This window comes from Cebus imitator, unplaced genomic scaffold (assembly GCF_001604975.1).
Source record: "Cebus imitator isolate Cc_AM_T3 unplaced genomic scaffold, Cebus_imitator-1.0 Scaffold577, whole genome shotgun sequence".
In the NCBI taxonomy this organism is placed as follows: domain Eukaryota; kingdom Metazoa; phylum Chordata; class Mammalia; order Primates; family Cebidae; genus Cebus; species Cebus imitator.
Window position 1 is genome coordinate 22,684 of NW_016107892.1, and position 15,025 is coordinate 37,708.

The 15,025-nt window shown below is 42.1% G+C and overlaps 1 protein-coding gene across 1 annotated transcript in view; it reads left to right on the plus strand.

The window, feature by feature from the left end:
* The window catches only part of LOC108294393 (hydrocephalus-inducing protein homolog), a 186,004-nt gene that overhangs the window by 6,500 nt on the left and 164,479 nt on the right, over nt 1-15,025 (plus strand). Inside the window, exons 3-7 of the mRNA XM_017516259.2 lie at nt 2,667-2,783; nt 3,043-3,252; nt 5,288-5,425; nt 8,659-8,836; nt 11,159-11,291. Of these exons, the coding sequence (XP_017371748.2) occupies nt 2,667-2,783; nt 3,043-3,252; nt 5,288-5,425; nt 8,659-8,836; nt 11,159-11,291 (776 nt within the window). The remainder of the gene's footprint in view (nt 1-2,666; nt 2,784-3,042; nt 3,253-5,287; nt 5,426-8,658; nt 8,837-11,158; nt 11,292-15,025) is intronic.

Consider the following 15,025-nt stretch of genomic DNA (forward strand, 5'->3'; position numbering starts at 1 on the left):
TGGTCAATTCAGCCATTGAAACTTGTGTATGCTTTGCGAAGTTCTCATGTTGTGTATTTCAGCTCCATCAGGTCATTTATATTCTTCTCTAAGCTGTGTATTCTCATTAGCATTTCGTCAAACTTTTTTTCAAGGTTCTTAGTTTCTTTGCATTGGGTTAGAACATGTTCTTTTAGTTCAGAGAAGTTTGTTATTACCCACTTTCTGAAGCCTGTTTCTGTCAATTCATCAGACTCATTCTCCATCTAGCTTTGTTCCCTTGCTGGTAAGTAGCTGTGATCCCTTGGAGGAGGAGAGGCATTCTGGTTTTGGGTGTTTTCATCCTTTTTGAGCTGGTTTCTTTCCATCTTTGTGGATTTATCTACCTGTGGTCTTTGTAGTTGGTGACTTTCGGATGGGGTCTCTGAGTGGACATCCTTTTTGTTGATGATGAAGTTATTTCCTTCTGTTTTTTAGTTTTCCTTCTAACATTCAGGCCCCTCTGCTGCAGGACTGCTGGAGGTCTACTTCAGACCCTGCTTGCCTGGGGATCACCTACAGCTGCTGCAGAACAGTAAGGGTTTCTGCCAGTTTCTTCTCCTGTTATCTTTATCCCAGAAAGATACCTGCCAGATGTTAGCCTGAGCTCTCCTTTTGAGGTGTCTCTTTGGATATACAGGGGTTGGGGAGCTGCTTGAGGAGACAGTCTTGTCCCTTATAGGAGCTCAGGTGCTGAGCTGTAAGCTCTGTTGTTCCGTTCAGAGCTGCTGGGCAGGTACGTTTAAGCCTGCTGCAGCAGAACTCATAACTACCTTTTTCCCAGGTGCTCTGTCCTGGGAAGGTAGAGTTTATTTATAAGTTCCTGATGTGCTGCTGCCTTTTTTCAGAGATGCCCTGCCCAGCAAGGAGGTAGCGTAGTCACAGTCTGCCAGCAGAGGCATTGCTGAGCTGCTGTGGGCTCTGCCCAGCTACTGTGTGAACTTCTTTGCAGTTTTATTTATAGAGGTATAGTTAGAACTACCTTGGTAATGATGGTCTGCCTCAGTAATGGTGGACTGCCTCGGTAATGGCGGACTGCCTCAGTAATGGTGGACTGCCTCAGTAGTAGTGGACTGCCTGGGTAATGGCAGATGCCCTTTCCCCCACAGAGCTGGACCATCCTGTGTGCAGCTGAGCTTGCTGTGAAACTCTCAATCCAGAGCGTTTCAGATTGCTGGTCTTTGTTGGGGTGGGACCCACCAAGCCAGATCACCTGGCTCCCTATTTCAACCCTGTTTCTTTCAGTTGAATGGTGGTTCTGTCTCCCAAGCATTCCAGGCACCAGTTGAAATGGCCACCCAGATTTGTGTGAGTTTTTTTGCAGAGACCCACTGCACTGGCTGAAACAGCCATGCTGGAAACTCATGGTGCTTTTCAGCCCAGGAATCTCGTGGTCTGTGGGCAGTAAAAACTCATTTGGAAATGTGGTGATCACTTACCCTCTGTGTTGTTCTCTGGGGACTGCACTCCAGCGCTGTGCCTATTTGGCCGTCTTGGATCCCTGTCTGCATTTTTTTACATTAACTCTTTCATTTCTCCCAATGCATCTGTGATGTGAGTCCCATCATCTTTCCCCATTTTACCAGTGCAGGAACACGTCTATCAAGCGGCAGAGCTGGAAGACTTTCTTTCCTTGGAGCTTTCTATATTTTTAAAATATTTTAGAATGAGTATGTGTGAGTGTATAGAATATTAATCTTTTAAATGTTCATTCTTCTTTTTCTATTTTCAAAGATTCTTGTCATAGAAAACTCAAGAATAGGCCAGAAACAGTGGCTTGTGCCTGTAATCCCAGTGTTTTGGGAACCAAGGCAAGAGGATGGCTTGAGGCCAGGAATTCAAGACCAGCCTGGGCAACATAGCAAGACTCCAGGGTGTGGTGGTGCATGCCTGCAGTCCTAGCTACTCGGGAGGCTGAGGTGGAAAGATCACCTGGGTCCAGGCATTTGAGGCTGCAGTGAGCTCTGATCATTCCACTGCACTCCAGCCTGAGTGACAGTGACAGATACCTTGTCTCTCTCTCTCTCTCTCTCTCTCTCTCCCTATATATATATATATATATGCACACAAATATGTACATATAGGTACATATGTGTATATATACATATATATATGTATGTGTGTGTACATATACACTCAATAATACAGAAAAATTAAAGCAAACATCCTCAAAATTCCTATCTTCTTTCTACCCCACTGGGAAAGATGCTACTGAAATTCTTAGCAGAGAACCTCCCAGATATTTCTATTTGCATATGCAAATCTCTGAAGGAATTTACACATACTCGCACTTCAGACACAAGACATATGTAATTTTACATGAATGGAACTGCTGTTCACGCAATAATATGTTGTGTACATCATTTCCATACATAAATATACATGCATTTTCCTTCATGGATAGAGGTACCACACATACTTCATTTAAAGTGACCTCCTATTGATGGGCACTGAGTTGGCTTCTACAGTTTTGCTGTTATGAATAATGCTGCAGTAAACATCCTTGTATGTACATTTTAGTCATTTGCTCAGTTATCTCCCTGGGGAAAAAATGTGCTATTTTTATAATCATATACAACAAACTTTGTTTTTCTGTCAATTGATATTTTGAATGCTTGCCAGCATTTCCTCGCATCTTTAATTTATAGGAATTAAATAGCTCTGCTGAAACAGAAAGAATATACTCAAGCCAGAGCCAGACGGAGGATCAGGAATGCCTACAGACTTGTGAACAAAATGAGATGCTTTCCATCGGAATAGAAGAAGTAAGTGACACCGTGAGAGTCCTGACCTTATCAGGTACTGACTTTTCTTTCTAGCTGAGCACCTGCCCCACATTAGAAACTTAAATCTCAGCAGAGCACTGTTACCATCACTACTATTACATGTTTTCGAGGTGCCGGGCTACCTTCTACCAAATGAGTTAAAGACGGAAATTAATCCATAAATTGACATAACTTTCACTTACCCTTGGCAGGCATTCATCCCAACAGCTGCTCTCTTATGGAATGAATTTCTCTGCAGGTGTTTGATATTTTGCCCCTCTATGGAGTGTTGCAGCCACACAGCAGCCACCAAATGTCGTTCACCTTCTATGGACACTGTAACATCATTTCACAGGCTAAAGCTCTGTGTGAAGTGGAAGGCGGACCCACCTATGAAATAACACTAAAGGGAGAGGCGTCCCTGGTCAACTATTCCTTTGACACCAAGGTTATTCACTATGGATTACAGGTATCACAAACCATCAGGTGGAGGTTTTCTGGTTTTGCCTTAAGCATCTTAAACAAATCTTCTCCTGAACCCTGATCATCACAGTCTCACCATCACCCCTGCCCTTGTTCCCCAATCTGCCTCCCTAACCCTGATCATCCTCCTGCTCCCAGCTGTTTGCCAGATACTTGCACCTGTTTTTCTTATCATCTCCTGAAACGCAGCATGTTAGATGCTCAAGGTCACTTTCTCTTTCAATCCAGGAGCCTGTTCCAGCTTCTGCATTTCTCTCAATAGCACTACCGTTTTCTCACACCCCTAGGTTTACAATCTCCAAGGCTTTTCCACCGCACTCTCTCCTTCACCTCTCGACATCCTTATAAGCATCCAGGGTTTGCTGACGCATCTCCAGGGTCCTTCTCTGAGTCAGTTTTCTCTTCCCATTGGCACTGTTATCACATTACAGGGTCTCATCAAGCCATGCCTAAATTATTACAGCAGTTCCTCCCACACTGTAATGTGCCTGCGAATCCCCTGGGAGTCTTGTTCAAGTGCAGATTCTGATTCAGTAAGTCCAGAGACATTTTCCAAATGGTGCTGTCATCCCATCAGTCCCTGACCAATTAAACCCTGCAGCATTTGGCAAAGCAATGTAATATTGACCAAAGGGCATGGTTTCGCATTCCGGTTTTACCTCCTCCTGACTGTATGGCCTTGGGCACATCACCTCTCCAAGCCTCAGTGTCCTTCATCTATAAGATGGGAATGGAGTAGCAGGCCTATCCTTCCAGGAGCTGTCATCGCTTAAGGCGTCCATTCAGTGATGTGCTGGGTCAGAGTTGGATGGAGTTCCTTCAGGTCAGAGCCCATTCCTCTACCTGGGTGAGGCTATCCTAAGCCTCTCCATTAACTGGTGATCTTTACACTGTAAGTTTCACTTTCCATACTTCCCTATTATAGTCCATGCATTTCACTGTGGCCAAGCTGGTCTACCCACTGGTCCCACTGAACCCCAGCCCTTCATGCGGCTACACTTTCTCTTACCTTATCCCTCTTACCCTCCACTCTGCCAAGCCCAAACCTCTGCATCCTGTAAGACCCAGCTCAGCTCCTTCCACAGTTATCTTTTTCTTTACATTCCCTTGGCACTTAGTGGTACTCTTTGCCATAATATAATATACTTTCCCATTTTAGTTTTGGAATAATTTTCAATTAATTCCATCAGTACATATTCTCTTCCCAATCAGATTCTGATTGGGAGACCATATCTCCTACCAAATTTCAGTGAAGACTGAATCTCTGTTACATAGTTCCTGCATGTATAATTACTGAGTTGTGTGCATGCATGTGTGTTTGTCAATCAAAGATTGTGCCTAAAATCAGATTCATCTAACACCTACAGAGACTATCTCCATGATGCTGACCAAATGGAATTCTCTTTCCTTCCTCATCTCCAGGGTCCTTTGGGCACTTGGTTTTGGTTCATCTGTGAGTGTAGTCTTTGAAGCAGCCAGTCCTCACCCTAGGTTTTCCTGAGGACCCCCAAAGTGGCCCGTTTGTGGTTATTGGGCCTGCTAATCCAGCTGGTGAATTACGTTAACAAAATTCCAGGAAAAAGAACATGACTGGCCTGTTACACCCTGGTTCTCCATTTGAATGGAAAAAAAATTATTCTAGAACATTCTAAACTCAAATCTTTTGCTTTTCTTACAGGACAGAATCCAGAAGGCAAATCTTCTTAATGTAGAAAGGTTGCTTTAAGATTCTTTATTACAAGTTCCTGTAGTCAAAAAAGTGAGACCCAGGAAGGTTAAATGCTCAGCCCCACAACCATACCTAAACTAAAGCATGTCTTAGAAGAACTAAGAGCCAGGTTTCCAGAGTCTAGTGCCCCAGTTGGCATTTGTTGTGATGCAAAGATATAGACTGACCAGTGTTTATATCAGGAGCTGTCACATTCTTATCCATGAGGCATGTTTCTGCACCTTTGTCATGATCAAAGCCATATCCCAAAAGTGGGTGGCAAAGGAGTCACTCTTCCCCTTCTCTTCTCAAGCTGTTTGACCACATCACAGAGAGGGAAATCACGCTAACGAACACGGGGAAAGTCAGCTTTGAGTTCAGAGTTCTGACTGACCACCAGTCTTCTCCAGACAACCTTCTACCTGGAGTGCCACTAATTCTGCCTCTCTCGGTAAGTAAACAGTGGGAGGGGCCTGAATTCAAACCTACAAGCCCCACCCCATGCAGGTGAGTATTCACAGCCAGGATTACAGGTGTGACTTTTTCTTGTTATTAAAACTAAAGAACTCTCAGAAGCAGAAAAAATAAATAAATCCAAGCCATTTCACTCATTTATTAAACAGATATTTGTTTAGTCCTAAAGTAGTCAGTTTCCAGGCACCAGGGATACAGCAATCAATAAGACAGATGCAACCCACGGATTTTTTTTACTATGATAATGAGACTAATTTATTTCCACTGGTATCTTCACACTGCCCTTGTAATTCCCAAGGGCCTCCTCTCCACTGACTTCAGCAGGTGTGAAAACACCAGCAGAGTGCACTGAGCCAAACTGTTTTCAGAAGCAAACAGAGGAAGTGATTTCTTGTTCATATTATGTTGATCTACCAGTTTTAAGGAAAATTTGTTGAATTTTTCTTGTTATGAAAATGGCACACAATTATTATAGAAAAAAATGAAAATAATTTTAAAGTGTAACTATTCATACTCTTGTAATCCCAAGATAATGAGTGCCGTCATCGTTGATGATAAAGTCTGTTCTTCCCCTAAATTATCTCACATATTTGAGTTTACTGCTGGTCTCTTTATTCTTCATTGCTCTGTCTGTCCCTGAATTATCTGTCTATCTCTACACTAATACTATACTATTTTAATTGCTATGGCTTTAAAATACATATTAATGTCTGTTAGGTCAACTCGCCTTTTGGTTTTTTCCCAATTTGTTTTAGCTCACCGAGTTCACTTTTTTGGTGTTTTTGTTTGTTTGTTTGTTTTTTAGACGGTCTGGCTGTGTTGCATAGACTGAAGTGCAATGGAAAGATCTTGATTCACTGCAACTTCCGCCTCCTGGGCTCAAGCAATCCTTCCACCTTAGCCTCCTGAATAGCTGGGACCACAGGCATGCACCGCCACACCCAGCTAATTTTTGTATATATTTTTTAGAGACAGGCCCTCACCATGTGTTGCCCAGGCTGGTCTTGAACTCCTGAACTCAAGGGGTCTGCCCACCTCAGCCTCCCAAAGTTCTGAGATTACAGGCATGAGCCACCACATCCAGCCCAAATTCACTCATGTTTTATTTCTCTAACTTCCTAACTTGAATGCCTACATTCATTTTTTTTTCTTAGTCAATAATGAAAAATTGTAAGACTATTCATTTCCCTAAGGACATCTTTAGCCTTATTCCTTATATTTTAAGAAAATTGCAGATAAAAAAGTAGAAGTCAATTTTGTATGTTTCACACATTAATATTTACTATTATAACATGCATTATTTTCTAAGTTGTCTAAAATTATAGTTTTACTTACAAGTATAATTTAAAATATATTTTTCTTTTTTTGAACTTCCAAATGACTAAGATTTTTGCTTTTGTTATTTAAACTGTTAGTAATATTGAGGGTTTTTTGAATCGTGATCAGATAATATGGCCCTCTAAATTCCTACTTAGTGAATTTACTAATATATTTTAGTGACCTGAAGTGATTTTTAATAGTAATAGATGTTTGAAAATAATGTTACCTGGGCTGTGGAATGCAGATTATCAGACCTGGAATCTCTACTACATTAACCTGAATAATTATAACATTCAAATCTTCTATATCTTTTTCTAAGACTCAAGAGTGGCATATAAAACTTTTGTCCATTTCTCTATTGTTTTCCACACAGCACCTTTTAGTTTTATGCCTTTTTTTGTTTCTCTGTCGACACAGAAGATCTCATGGCTATTGTGTGTTCATCATGGACTGTGTGTTTTGTCTACCTTAAATTGCCTTCTTTTTCCCTTTGAATGCTCTGCTTTGAATTCCACTTTGTTTGGTCGTAATATTGTGATTGCTGCATTCTTTTTACCTTACATTGTTTGCCCGTAGTCTATTTCATTTTGTTTTAGGCTTATCACTCATATAATGTAATTTAAATTTATTTTTTAATTTTCTCTGAGAGTCCCTCAGTTTCAATAGGAACATTTAACACATTCTTATCATTAGCAAAACTGAAATGCTTACTGTTATTTCCTTCATTGGATTTTGTTTGTCTATTTTTAAAACTCCCTTAGTGCTTCCTTTCCATTCTATCTTTTTATCACAATTGCCATGTTTTCCTTGCCCTTTTCCTAATTTTTTTAAAGCATTTGAATTTACATTGCTGCAGTTATTGTAAATTGATAACTCTATAGAGAACAATTTGGCCATATCTATTAAAATTACACTTTGACCCAGAAATTTTACTTCTAAGAATTTATTCTACATACATGTTCCCACATTTGCACAATGATGTGTTTATAAGATTATTTCCTATGTAATTTGTAATGGCAATAGCAAAAGACAAGAAACTAACTAAATATCTATCAGTAAGAAACTAGTTTTTAAAAATATATTAAAGCTATGAAATGGAATAATACATAGCAACTAAAAAGGATGGAGTAGCTCTAGATGTACTAACATTGAGTTAATTGTAAAATATATTGTTAGGTAAAAAGAAAAGGGAGATGAAAAACACTCTATGTGCTACCATCTGCATTTCAAATACATATATATTGCTTGATTCACTTAGCTACCATTTTACTTAGAATTTTTGCACCTTTTTAAAGTGATTGTTAGTTAATAAATTTCCTTCTTCATGCTGCATTTGATCAGTTTGGATATCAGAATAAAAAAAATAGGCATTTCTCTCTTTTCTGCTTCCTGAATGGCTCATAAATGAAAGAGATGATCTGTTTTGAAGGAGTGGTAGACCTTGCTCCTAATGCCATTTATTCCTTTGCCAGGGTAATTTTCTTCATTTTTCAGTTTCTGTATAGGATACAGATCACTCTGGGGTTTTTAAGTTTGGTTATTCATATTTTTCTGGGAAACTGTTAATTTCACAAAAATGTTTGAATATGTTGACATAAAGTTTTCTCAAAATCATATATGATTTATGTACTATTTTACTACATCTACTGCTTTTTTCCTTGTCTTCTTAATCAGTCTTGCCGGTTTTGCATATTTTATTTGTCATTTTTCAAAGAAATAGTTTTTGGATTTATGAACCTCTTCTATTTCTTTGCACCCTATTTCATTAAATCTCTTACTCCTTTCCTTCTTTCTTTAGGTTTACTTTGTCGTTGTTGTTGTTTTAACTCATTGAATGAGATGAGCCTGTGACATATTTGTTCTCCCTTTTCTGGTCTTTCTACTGTATAGGGTTTTATCAGTTCACATCAAGCGCAGGTATTAAAAGTTTACTACCTACCTGGAGTGCCTGAGGTCTTTCAAAGGAGTTTCCAGATACAGATCGCCCACCTGGACCCAGAAAGTATCACTCTGAGTGGAGAGGGAGTCTTTCCCCAAATCTGCCTCGATCTCCCCAGGAACCTCACAGGTACTACTTCACATTGGAGTATTTTCCCACTGGCGGACAAAACAAACATTTTAGCTTTGCTTATTGGAAGGTTGCTGGCTACTTAATTTATTCGCTTAGAAATCCCCTGTGGCTCTCTGGCATGCTATTCCTCAGTTGCCAAATTAGTGACCTGAGTTTACTGAGACAAGAAATGGTCTATGGCAGTCCCAGATGAAGAACCCTGGTCAATTTGGCCATTATTAAATTACTTACAGAGGGATCAGGAAATTCACCTCCAAAGGCTTTTCCTCCTCTCATGCACTCTCCTTCCGGCCCTGGTCTTTCCCTGAGCTGTCCTTTCCCAGTGGTATTCTCCTAGAGGGCCACTGGGAAGGTGAGAGCCAATGTGCTTCCAGGCGTGCAATTCTCAAAGTATAAACTGCACAGAAGGGCAAACACAGATTCTGAGCCGTTATTCTGGCATTACACAAGGTGAAGGCTAAATTAGACTTTAATAATTGTCTTCCCACTTACATTTTCCAGTTACGTCTGGCACCTGGGACTATCCCTTTGTACCAGAATATTTCTGTCTTGGCAGATTCCAAACCTCAGCTGAGCAGGCCCTTTTAGCTGTAGACTGTCCCTGACTCTTTCTTCTAGACATCAGGTACAGGACGATGGGTCAGGCAAACTTCTCACCCTTCATGAATCCCTCTTCAAGCTCCTTGAAATCTACTTTCCCCAAAAAACTTCAGACTAAATCCTCCCACCCAGCCTTTCCTCTTATCACGTTCCCTGAAGTCACTAACTCTACCTGTTGCTAATCATCCACTGAATTCTAATTGTCTGCTCTCTGAAAACTTGAAAAAAAAAAAATATATATATATATATATATATATATATATGAGCAAGACCCTGTCTCTATTTTAAAAAGGTCTCACTCTGCTACCCAGGCTGAAATGCAGTGGTGCAATCATAGCTCACTGTAACCTTAACTCCTAGGCGCAGGGGATCCTCCTGCCTCAGCCTCCTGAGTAGCGGGGACTACAGGTGTGCACTGCCATGCCTGGCTTACTTTTTTTTTTTTTTTTTTTAAAGATGGGATCTCACTCTGTTGCCCAGACTGGTCTTGAAATCCTGGTCTCAAGTGATCCTCCCACCTCAGCCTGCCAAAACACTAGGATTACATTTGTTGAGCCACAATGCCTGGCAATAAATGTCACTAACGCCAAGACCATGTTACACTCTTGTATCTAGAGTTCAAGCCAGGCAAGGGTTACTCCAGCTCCACATATAATTTTGAGGAAGGAAAACCTTTGTCATATGGGTGAACACTGGGCACCCAGCTGGCCTCATCAGAGCAGTTGATATGGTTTGGCCAGTAAGGACTTTAAAATAATTTAAATTTGAACACTGTTAGTCGAGTCTTCTGTTCTCCAGTTCACTACAGTCACCACATTTCCTATTGTGTTATAATAGGCTTCTTCTTTTCTTCGTTCTTTTGTCTTTTTTTTTTTTTTTTTTAAACAGTCTTACTCTTTCACCCACGCTAGAGTGCAATGGTGGGATCTCAGCTCACTGCAGCCTCTGCCTCCGGGTTCAGGCTATTCTCATGCCTCAGCCTCCTGAGTAGCTGGATTACAGGCACATACCACCATGCCCAGCTAACTTTTTGTATTTTTAGTAGAGATGTGGTCTCGCCATGTTGCCCAGGCTGGTCTTGAACTCCTGAGCTCAGGCAATCTGCCAGCCTCAACCTCCCAAAGTGCTAGGATTACAGCCGTGAGCCACCACACCTGGCCTTTAGTAGTCATTTTAAATGACTTTCCTACCTTGCCTTTCAAAGTATTTGAATTTGTACTGGCTTAGTGGTGAATTTGGGTGGGAATCTCTCTACCAATTACCTACCCTCCCTGATTCAGGATATTGTGGCGTATTTAGTGTTAATTAAAGCAACTTGACCGAAACATATTTTTTGTTAATTGAGATTTAATAAACATAAAAACGGACTTAAAGGATGACCAGCTGCCTGGGTTTGTCCAGCACTGGGAGAGCTCTGGGGTTTAAGTGCCAAAACCAAGAAAGCCCCAAGCACACCAGGATCAAGAGGGTCACGCAACACGTGGCTTCAAATGTTACTACCTTCAAGTTCTGGAGAACCAGCCAGTCACTCACCAAAACATAATCTCATTGAACTCAGTGAGGTCTCTGATACATATTCAACTCTCAAATCACCTCACCCTCTGAAGCAGAGAAAGTAAGTCTGTGTTTGGGGCATCATTCATATTTTTCTAACCTTCCTGATTCTGCTCCCCTTTCAACCCCCGCCCCCCCCCCCCCCCCCCCCCCGCCCTGGCACAGCAAATGAAAAGTATGAAACCTTCTTGAATCAGGCCAGGAAAAACACAGACAAAGAGTATGACAAATGTGAAACAGTCGATCAGTTTGACATAATAACCGAGGAGGTGCCAGAAGATGAGTCTGCGGAGGTAAGGCAGCTCCAGCCTGCATGGGACACCAGCGCAGGAGGGCGGTGCATGCAGAGTGCACAGCATGTGTGTGCAGAAGGGTGCTGTGTGCAGCCTGTGTGGGATGCATATGCAGAAGGGCACTGCGTGTAGAGGCCCAGGGGCAAGGACATGGTATCTGAGGTACAGAAGGGAGAAAGACAGAGATAAAGCAAAGAAGCAGGAAGCTAGGAGAGGCAAGATGAGCCCAGGAGATGAGCTATCAGGTGGCCGGCATATTAAGGTTTTTGGACTTCATCCTGCGGGCAACCAAAAGTGTAGCCTAATCTACTTCCCATCTTTAAGAGATCCCTTTGGCTACCTTGTAGAACTCTGAGGGGACAGGAGCTTGGGGATGATGAGCGTAGATTTGAGAGATCGGTTATTTTAGAAGCCGATGGAGGGCCAGGTGCAATGGCCCATTCCTATAACCCCAATACTTTGGGAAGCCAAGGTGGGAGGATGACTTGAGGTCAGGCAGTTGAGACCAGCCTGGGAAACATAGTGAAACTCCACCTCTACAGTTTTTTTAAGCTGATGGAGTAATTCTAGGTGAGAGATGGTGGTACTGAAAGCAATGGTGACAGTGGGGACAGGGCAGACGGGGTGGGTTCAAGGAATATTCCAGAAGTGGAATGGTCAAGACTTAGGGATTGATTGGATATGGGCATGGGGTGGAGGGGACCTTGAAGTCTTGCTTGGATGACCAGGAAAGGAGAGGGACTGAGACGGGCAACTCAGGAGGAGAAGCAAGTCTTGGTGGGAGGGGTAGGAAGGGAAAGGAGTTCAGCTGCTTCCTTCCGGTGGCTCCCGAATGTGAGATTTCTGTGCATCATCCACGTAGAGCAGCCAGTAGGGAACTGGAGCCACCGCTGGGGGCCTGGGGGAGAAAGAGAGGTTGGAGAAAGTGACTTGAGAGTCATCGGATGCTTGTTGCAATCACAGGAAACGGGGAGATTCCCCAGGAAGTGTGTCTAGTGAGCAGGGAGAAGAGCAGATTCAGAATGGAGCCCCATAGTACCCCAGCATCTGAATGGGGGAGAAGGGGTGACCAAAAGGTTCTGGAAAAGTCAGGAGCTTGTGATGCTGCAGAGGTGGGAGACAAGAGAGGATCTCTGGAGGAGGGAACGTCTCAGCTTGTAAATAGAGGCTGCGATAGGAAGGCAAATTCCCAATATGTCTGCCCTCATCACCCCTGAAAGTCCTGTTTTAATAGTCTGTTCCTGAGCATGACAGCTGCCATCACCCTGTGCCCTTCTTTCAAAATGCAAATGTGCATGAGAATATTGTTCTAAGGAAGAATCATGTATGTGGCTAGAGAGCCCTTAGGCTGGTTACAAGGGGTTCTAAAGTGGGAGAGAAAGATGTCATGGGGGAGACTGGGAGCACCAAAGGCCACCACCGATGATTTGCTTTGCAGAAGCCTGGTTCAAGCACAAGATGCCAAAAGTGAACCTTAGGACCAAGGATGATCATAATTAATAACATCAGCTACCATTTATTCGGCTCTTATACTAAGCCTGTGCCACACTATTAACTTGCACTGTTATCTTGTTAAATCTTCCCATAATGAGGGTACGGGAAGAATGGTGCCACTATCATCTAAATTTTAGTTTTACAGAAGTCAAGGGCATGTCCCAACGCAAGCCCAGAGCTAGGATTTGAACCCAGGCCTGCCCAGCTGCTAAGATGGTGCTCTTAGCCTCTGCCTTCTCCTACCAGACCTGGGCTGCCCACTGGCGGCAGTGGTGTGTCTCCACCTGCTAACCACTTCCCAGGCTGCACCTCATCAAAGCCTAGGATAGCTGTGGGATGGGGTTTCTGTGAACATAATGGTACATGCAGAGCCAAGCTGATCCCCTTGAGTAGAACAGGGTGGACTACTCATGGCTCAGGAGCCAAGCACAGGGTTAGCTTTGCTGCTCTAGAATCCAGATAACTGGGAATGCTGTCAGCAGGCCCTGCTCCTCTCCCAGTTTGTCACACTTCACTCTCACCTCCTGTGCCTCACTGTGGGCCATGGTACACATTAACCTTCCCTGCTGGGCCCTAGACTTAAGGGTTAGCCCTTTTCAAATAGTATTTCTCAACCTTTTCCATTATCACCCCCTAAAATCCATTTTAGACCTCTTTTCCTAATACTCCCCATAAAATATTTTTATTTATTATATACAAAATGGAATCTCTTTGAATAGTTTGATATATACTTTTTCAACTTTTTATTTTGAAATAATTATAGATTTACAGGGAATAAAAAAAAAACGTTTTTACCAGCAGTAATATCTTGTATAACTATAGTACAATATCCATCCACAAAATTGACGTTGGTACAAGTCACAGAGCTTATTAGGATTTAACCACTTTTATATGTGTGTGTGTGTGTGTGTGTGTGTGTGTGTGTGTGTGTGCGCGCGTGCGCACGCGTGCACTTGTGTGTGTGTGTAGTTCTGTGCAATTTTATCACATGTAGATATGTGAGCTCACCACCACAATTAAGATCCAGGACTATTCCATTGCTACGAGGACTCCTTGTACTTCTTGGGGAAAACAAAATTAAAAACAAAATCTCCTTCCAACCCCGAAAATCTATCCACAAAGGTAGAAGAGGAAGAAAACAATTTTATTATTGAATAAGCATTAAACTGGAATTTGATAAACATCACAGGCAACCTACTAAAATATTGTAAAGACGGAGGAAGTCTGCCCCTCTTGTAGGGCCAAGCAGATCCAAGCCATTTCATTCATGTTCTCAGAGTAAATAATAGCTAGTCTCAAGTAAGAGGACTTGACACCATCATTTGTCACACATTGTTTATCCTAAATCGAAATGGTAATTAAAGTGGCCAGCCGTGTTAGCTAATTGGCTTTATCCACGGAAAAACAAACTTGTCTTTCTAGCAGGGTCCCACAGAAGCTAGGCTCCCATCCTCTCACAGAAACTGGAAGTAGGGACTTCATCTTCCTTGTTGATTACATTTCAAAGAGATGCCTTGAGATAGACACTTCAGGATCCTAAAGCTGGCAAGAGGCTTATTTCACTTTTAAAAAGATTTATCTACATTTCAAAGCGATAACATTTCAAAGAACTTAAAATTACAAACGTTGTAAACTAAATTCTATAAGAAAAGGGAAAAAAAGAAGTCTCTTATTTTCAACAAGGAGAACTAAGCCTCATTTTCCGTTTGTGTTTGATCTTACACGTGCCCCACCCCCACCCCGTTATAACCACGCCCACCTTATCTCCCCATTCCTTACCTCTGGCAACCACTCATCTGTCTTCATCCTGATCCTTTTGTTATTTCAAGAATGTTATATAAATGGAATCATACAGCACATCACCTTTTGAGATTGGCTTTTTTCATTTCACATAATGCCCTTGTAATTCTATTCAAGTCGTGCACCTCAATAATTCATTCCCTTTTATTGCTGAGTATTCCATGGTATGGCCATACCAATTTGCTTACCCTCCCCACACCCTTCCCAGGAAAAATTTAATACCTTAAACATACTGTGTATCTGTTTATGTTCTGTGGCCCTTTGGGGGCCACAAACCATTGTAATATTTCAGGTATTTTCCACCACCCTCCAAGAACTAATTTTTGCCTCTTTAGGGGTGATACTGTCCCTGTTGAGAATCCATGTCCCTAAAGAATTTGCGGCCGGGCGCGGTGGCTCAAGCCTGTAATCCCAGCACTTTGGGAGGCCGAGGCGGGTGGATCAC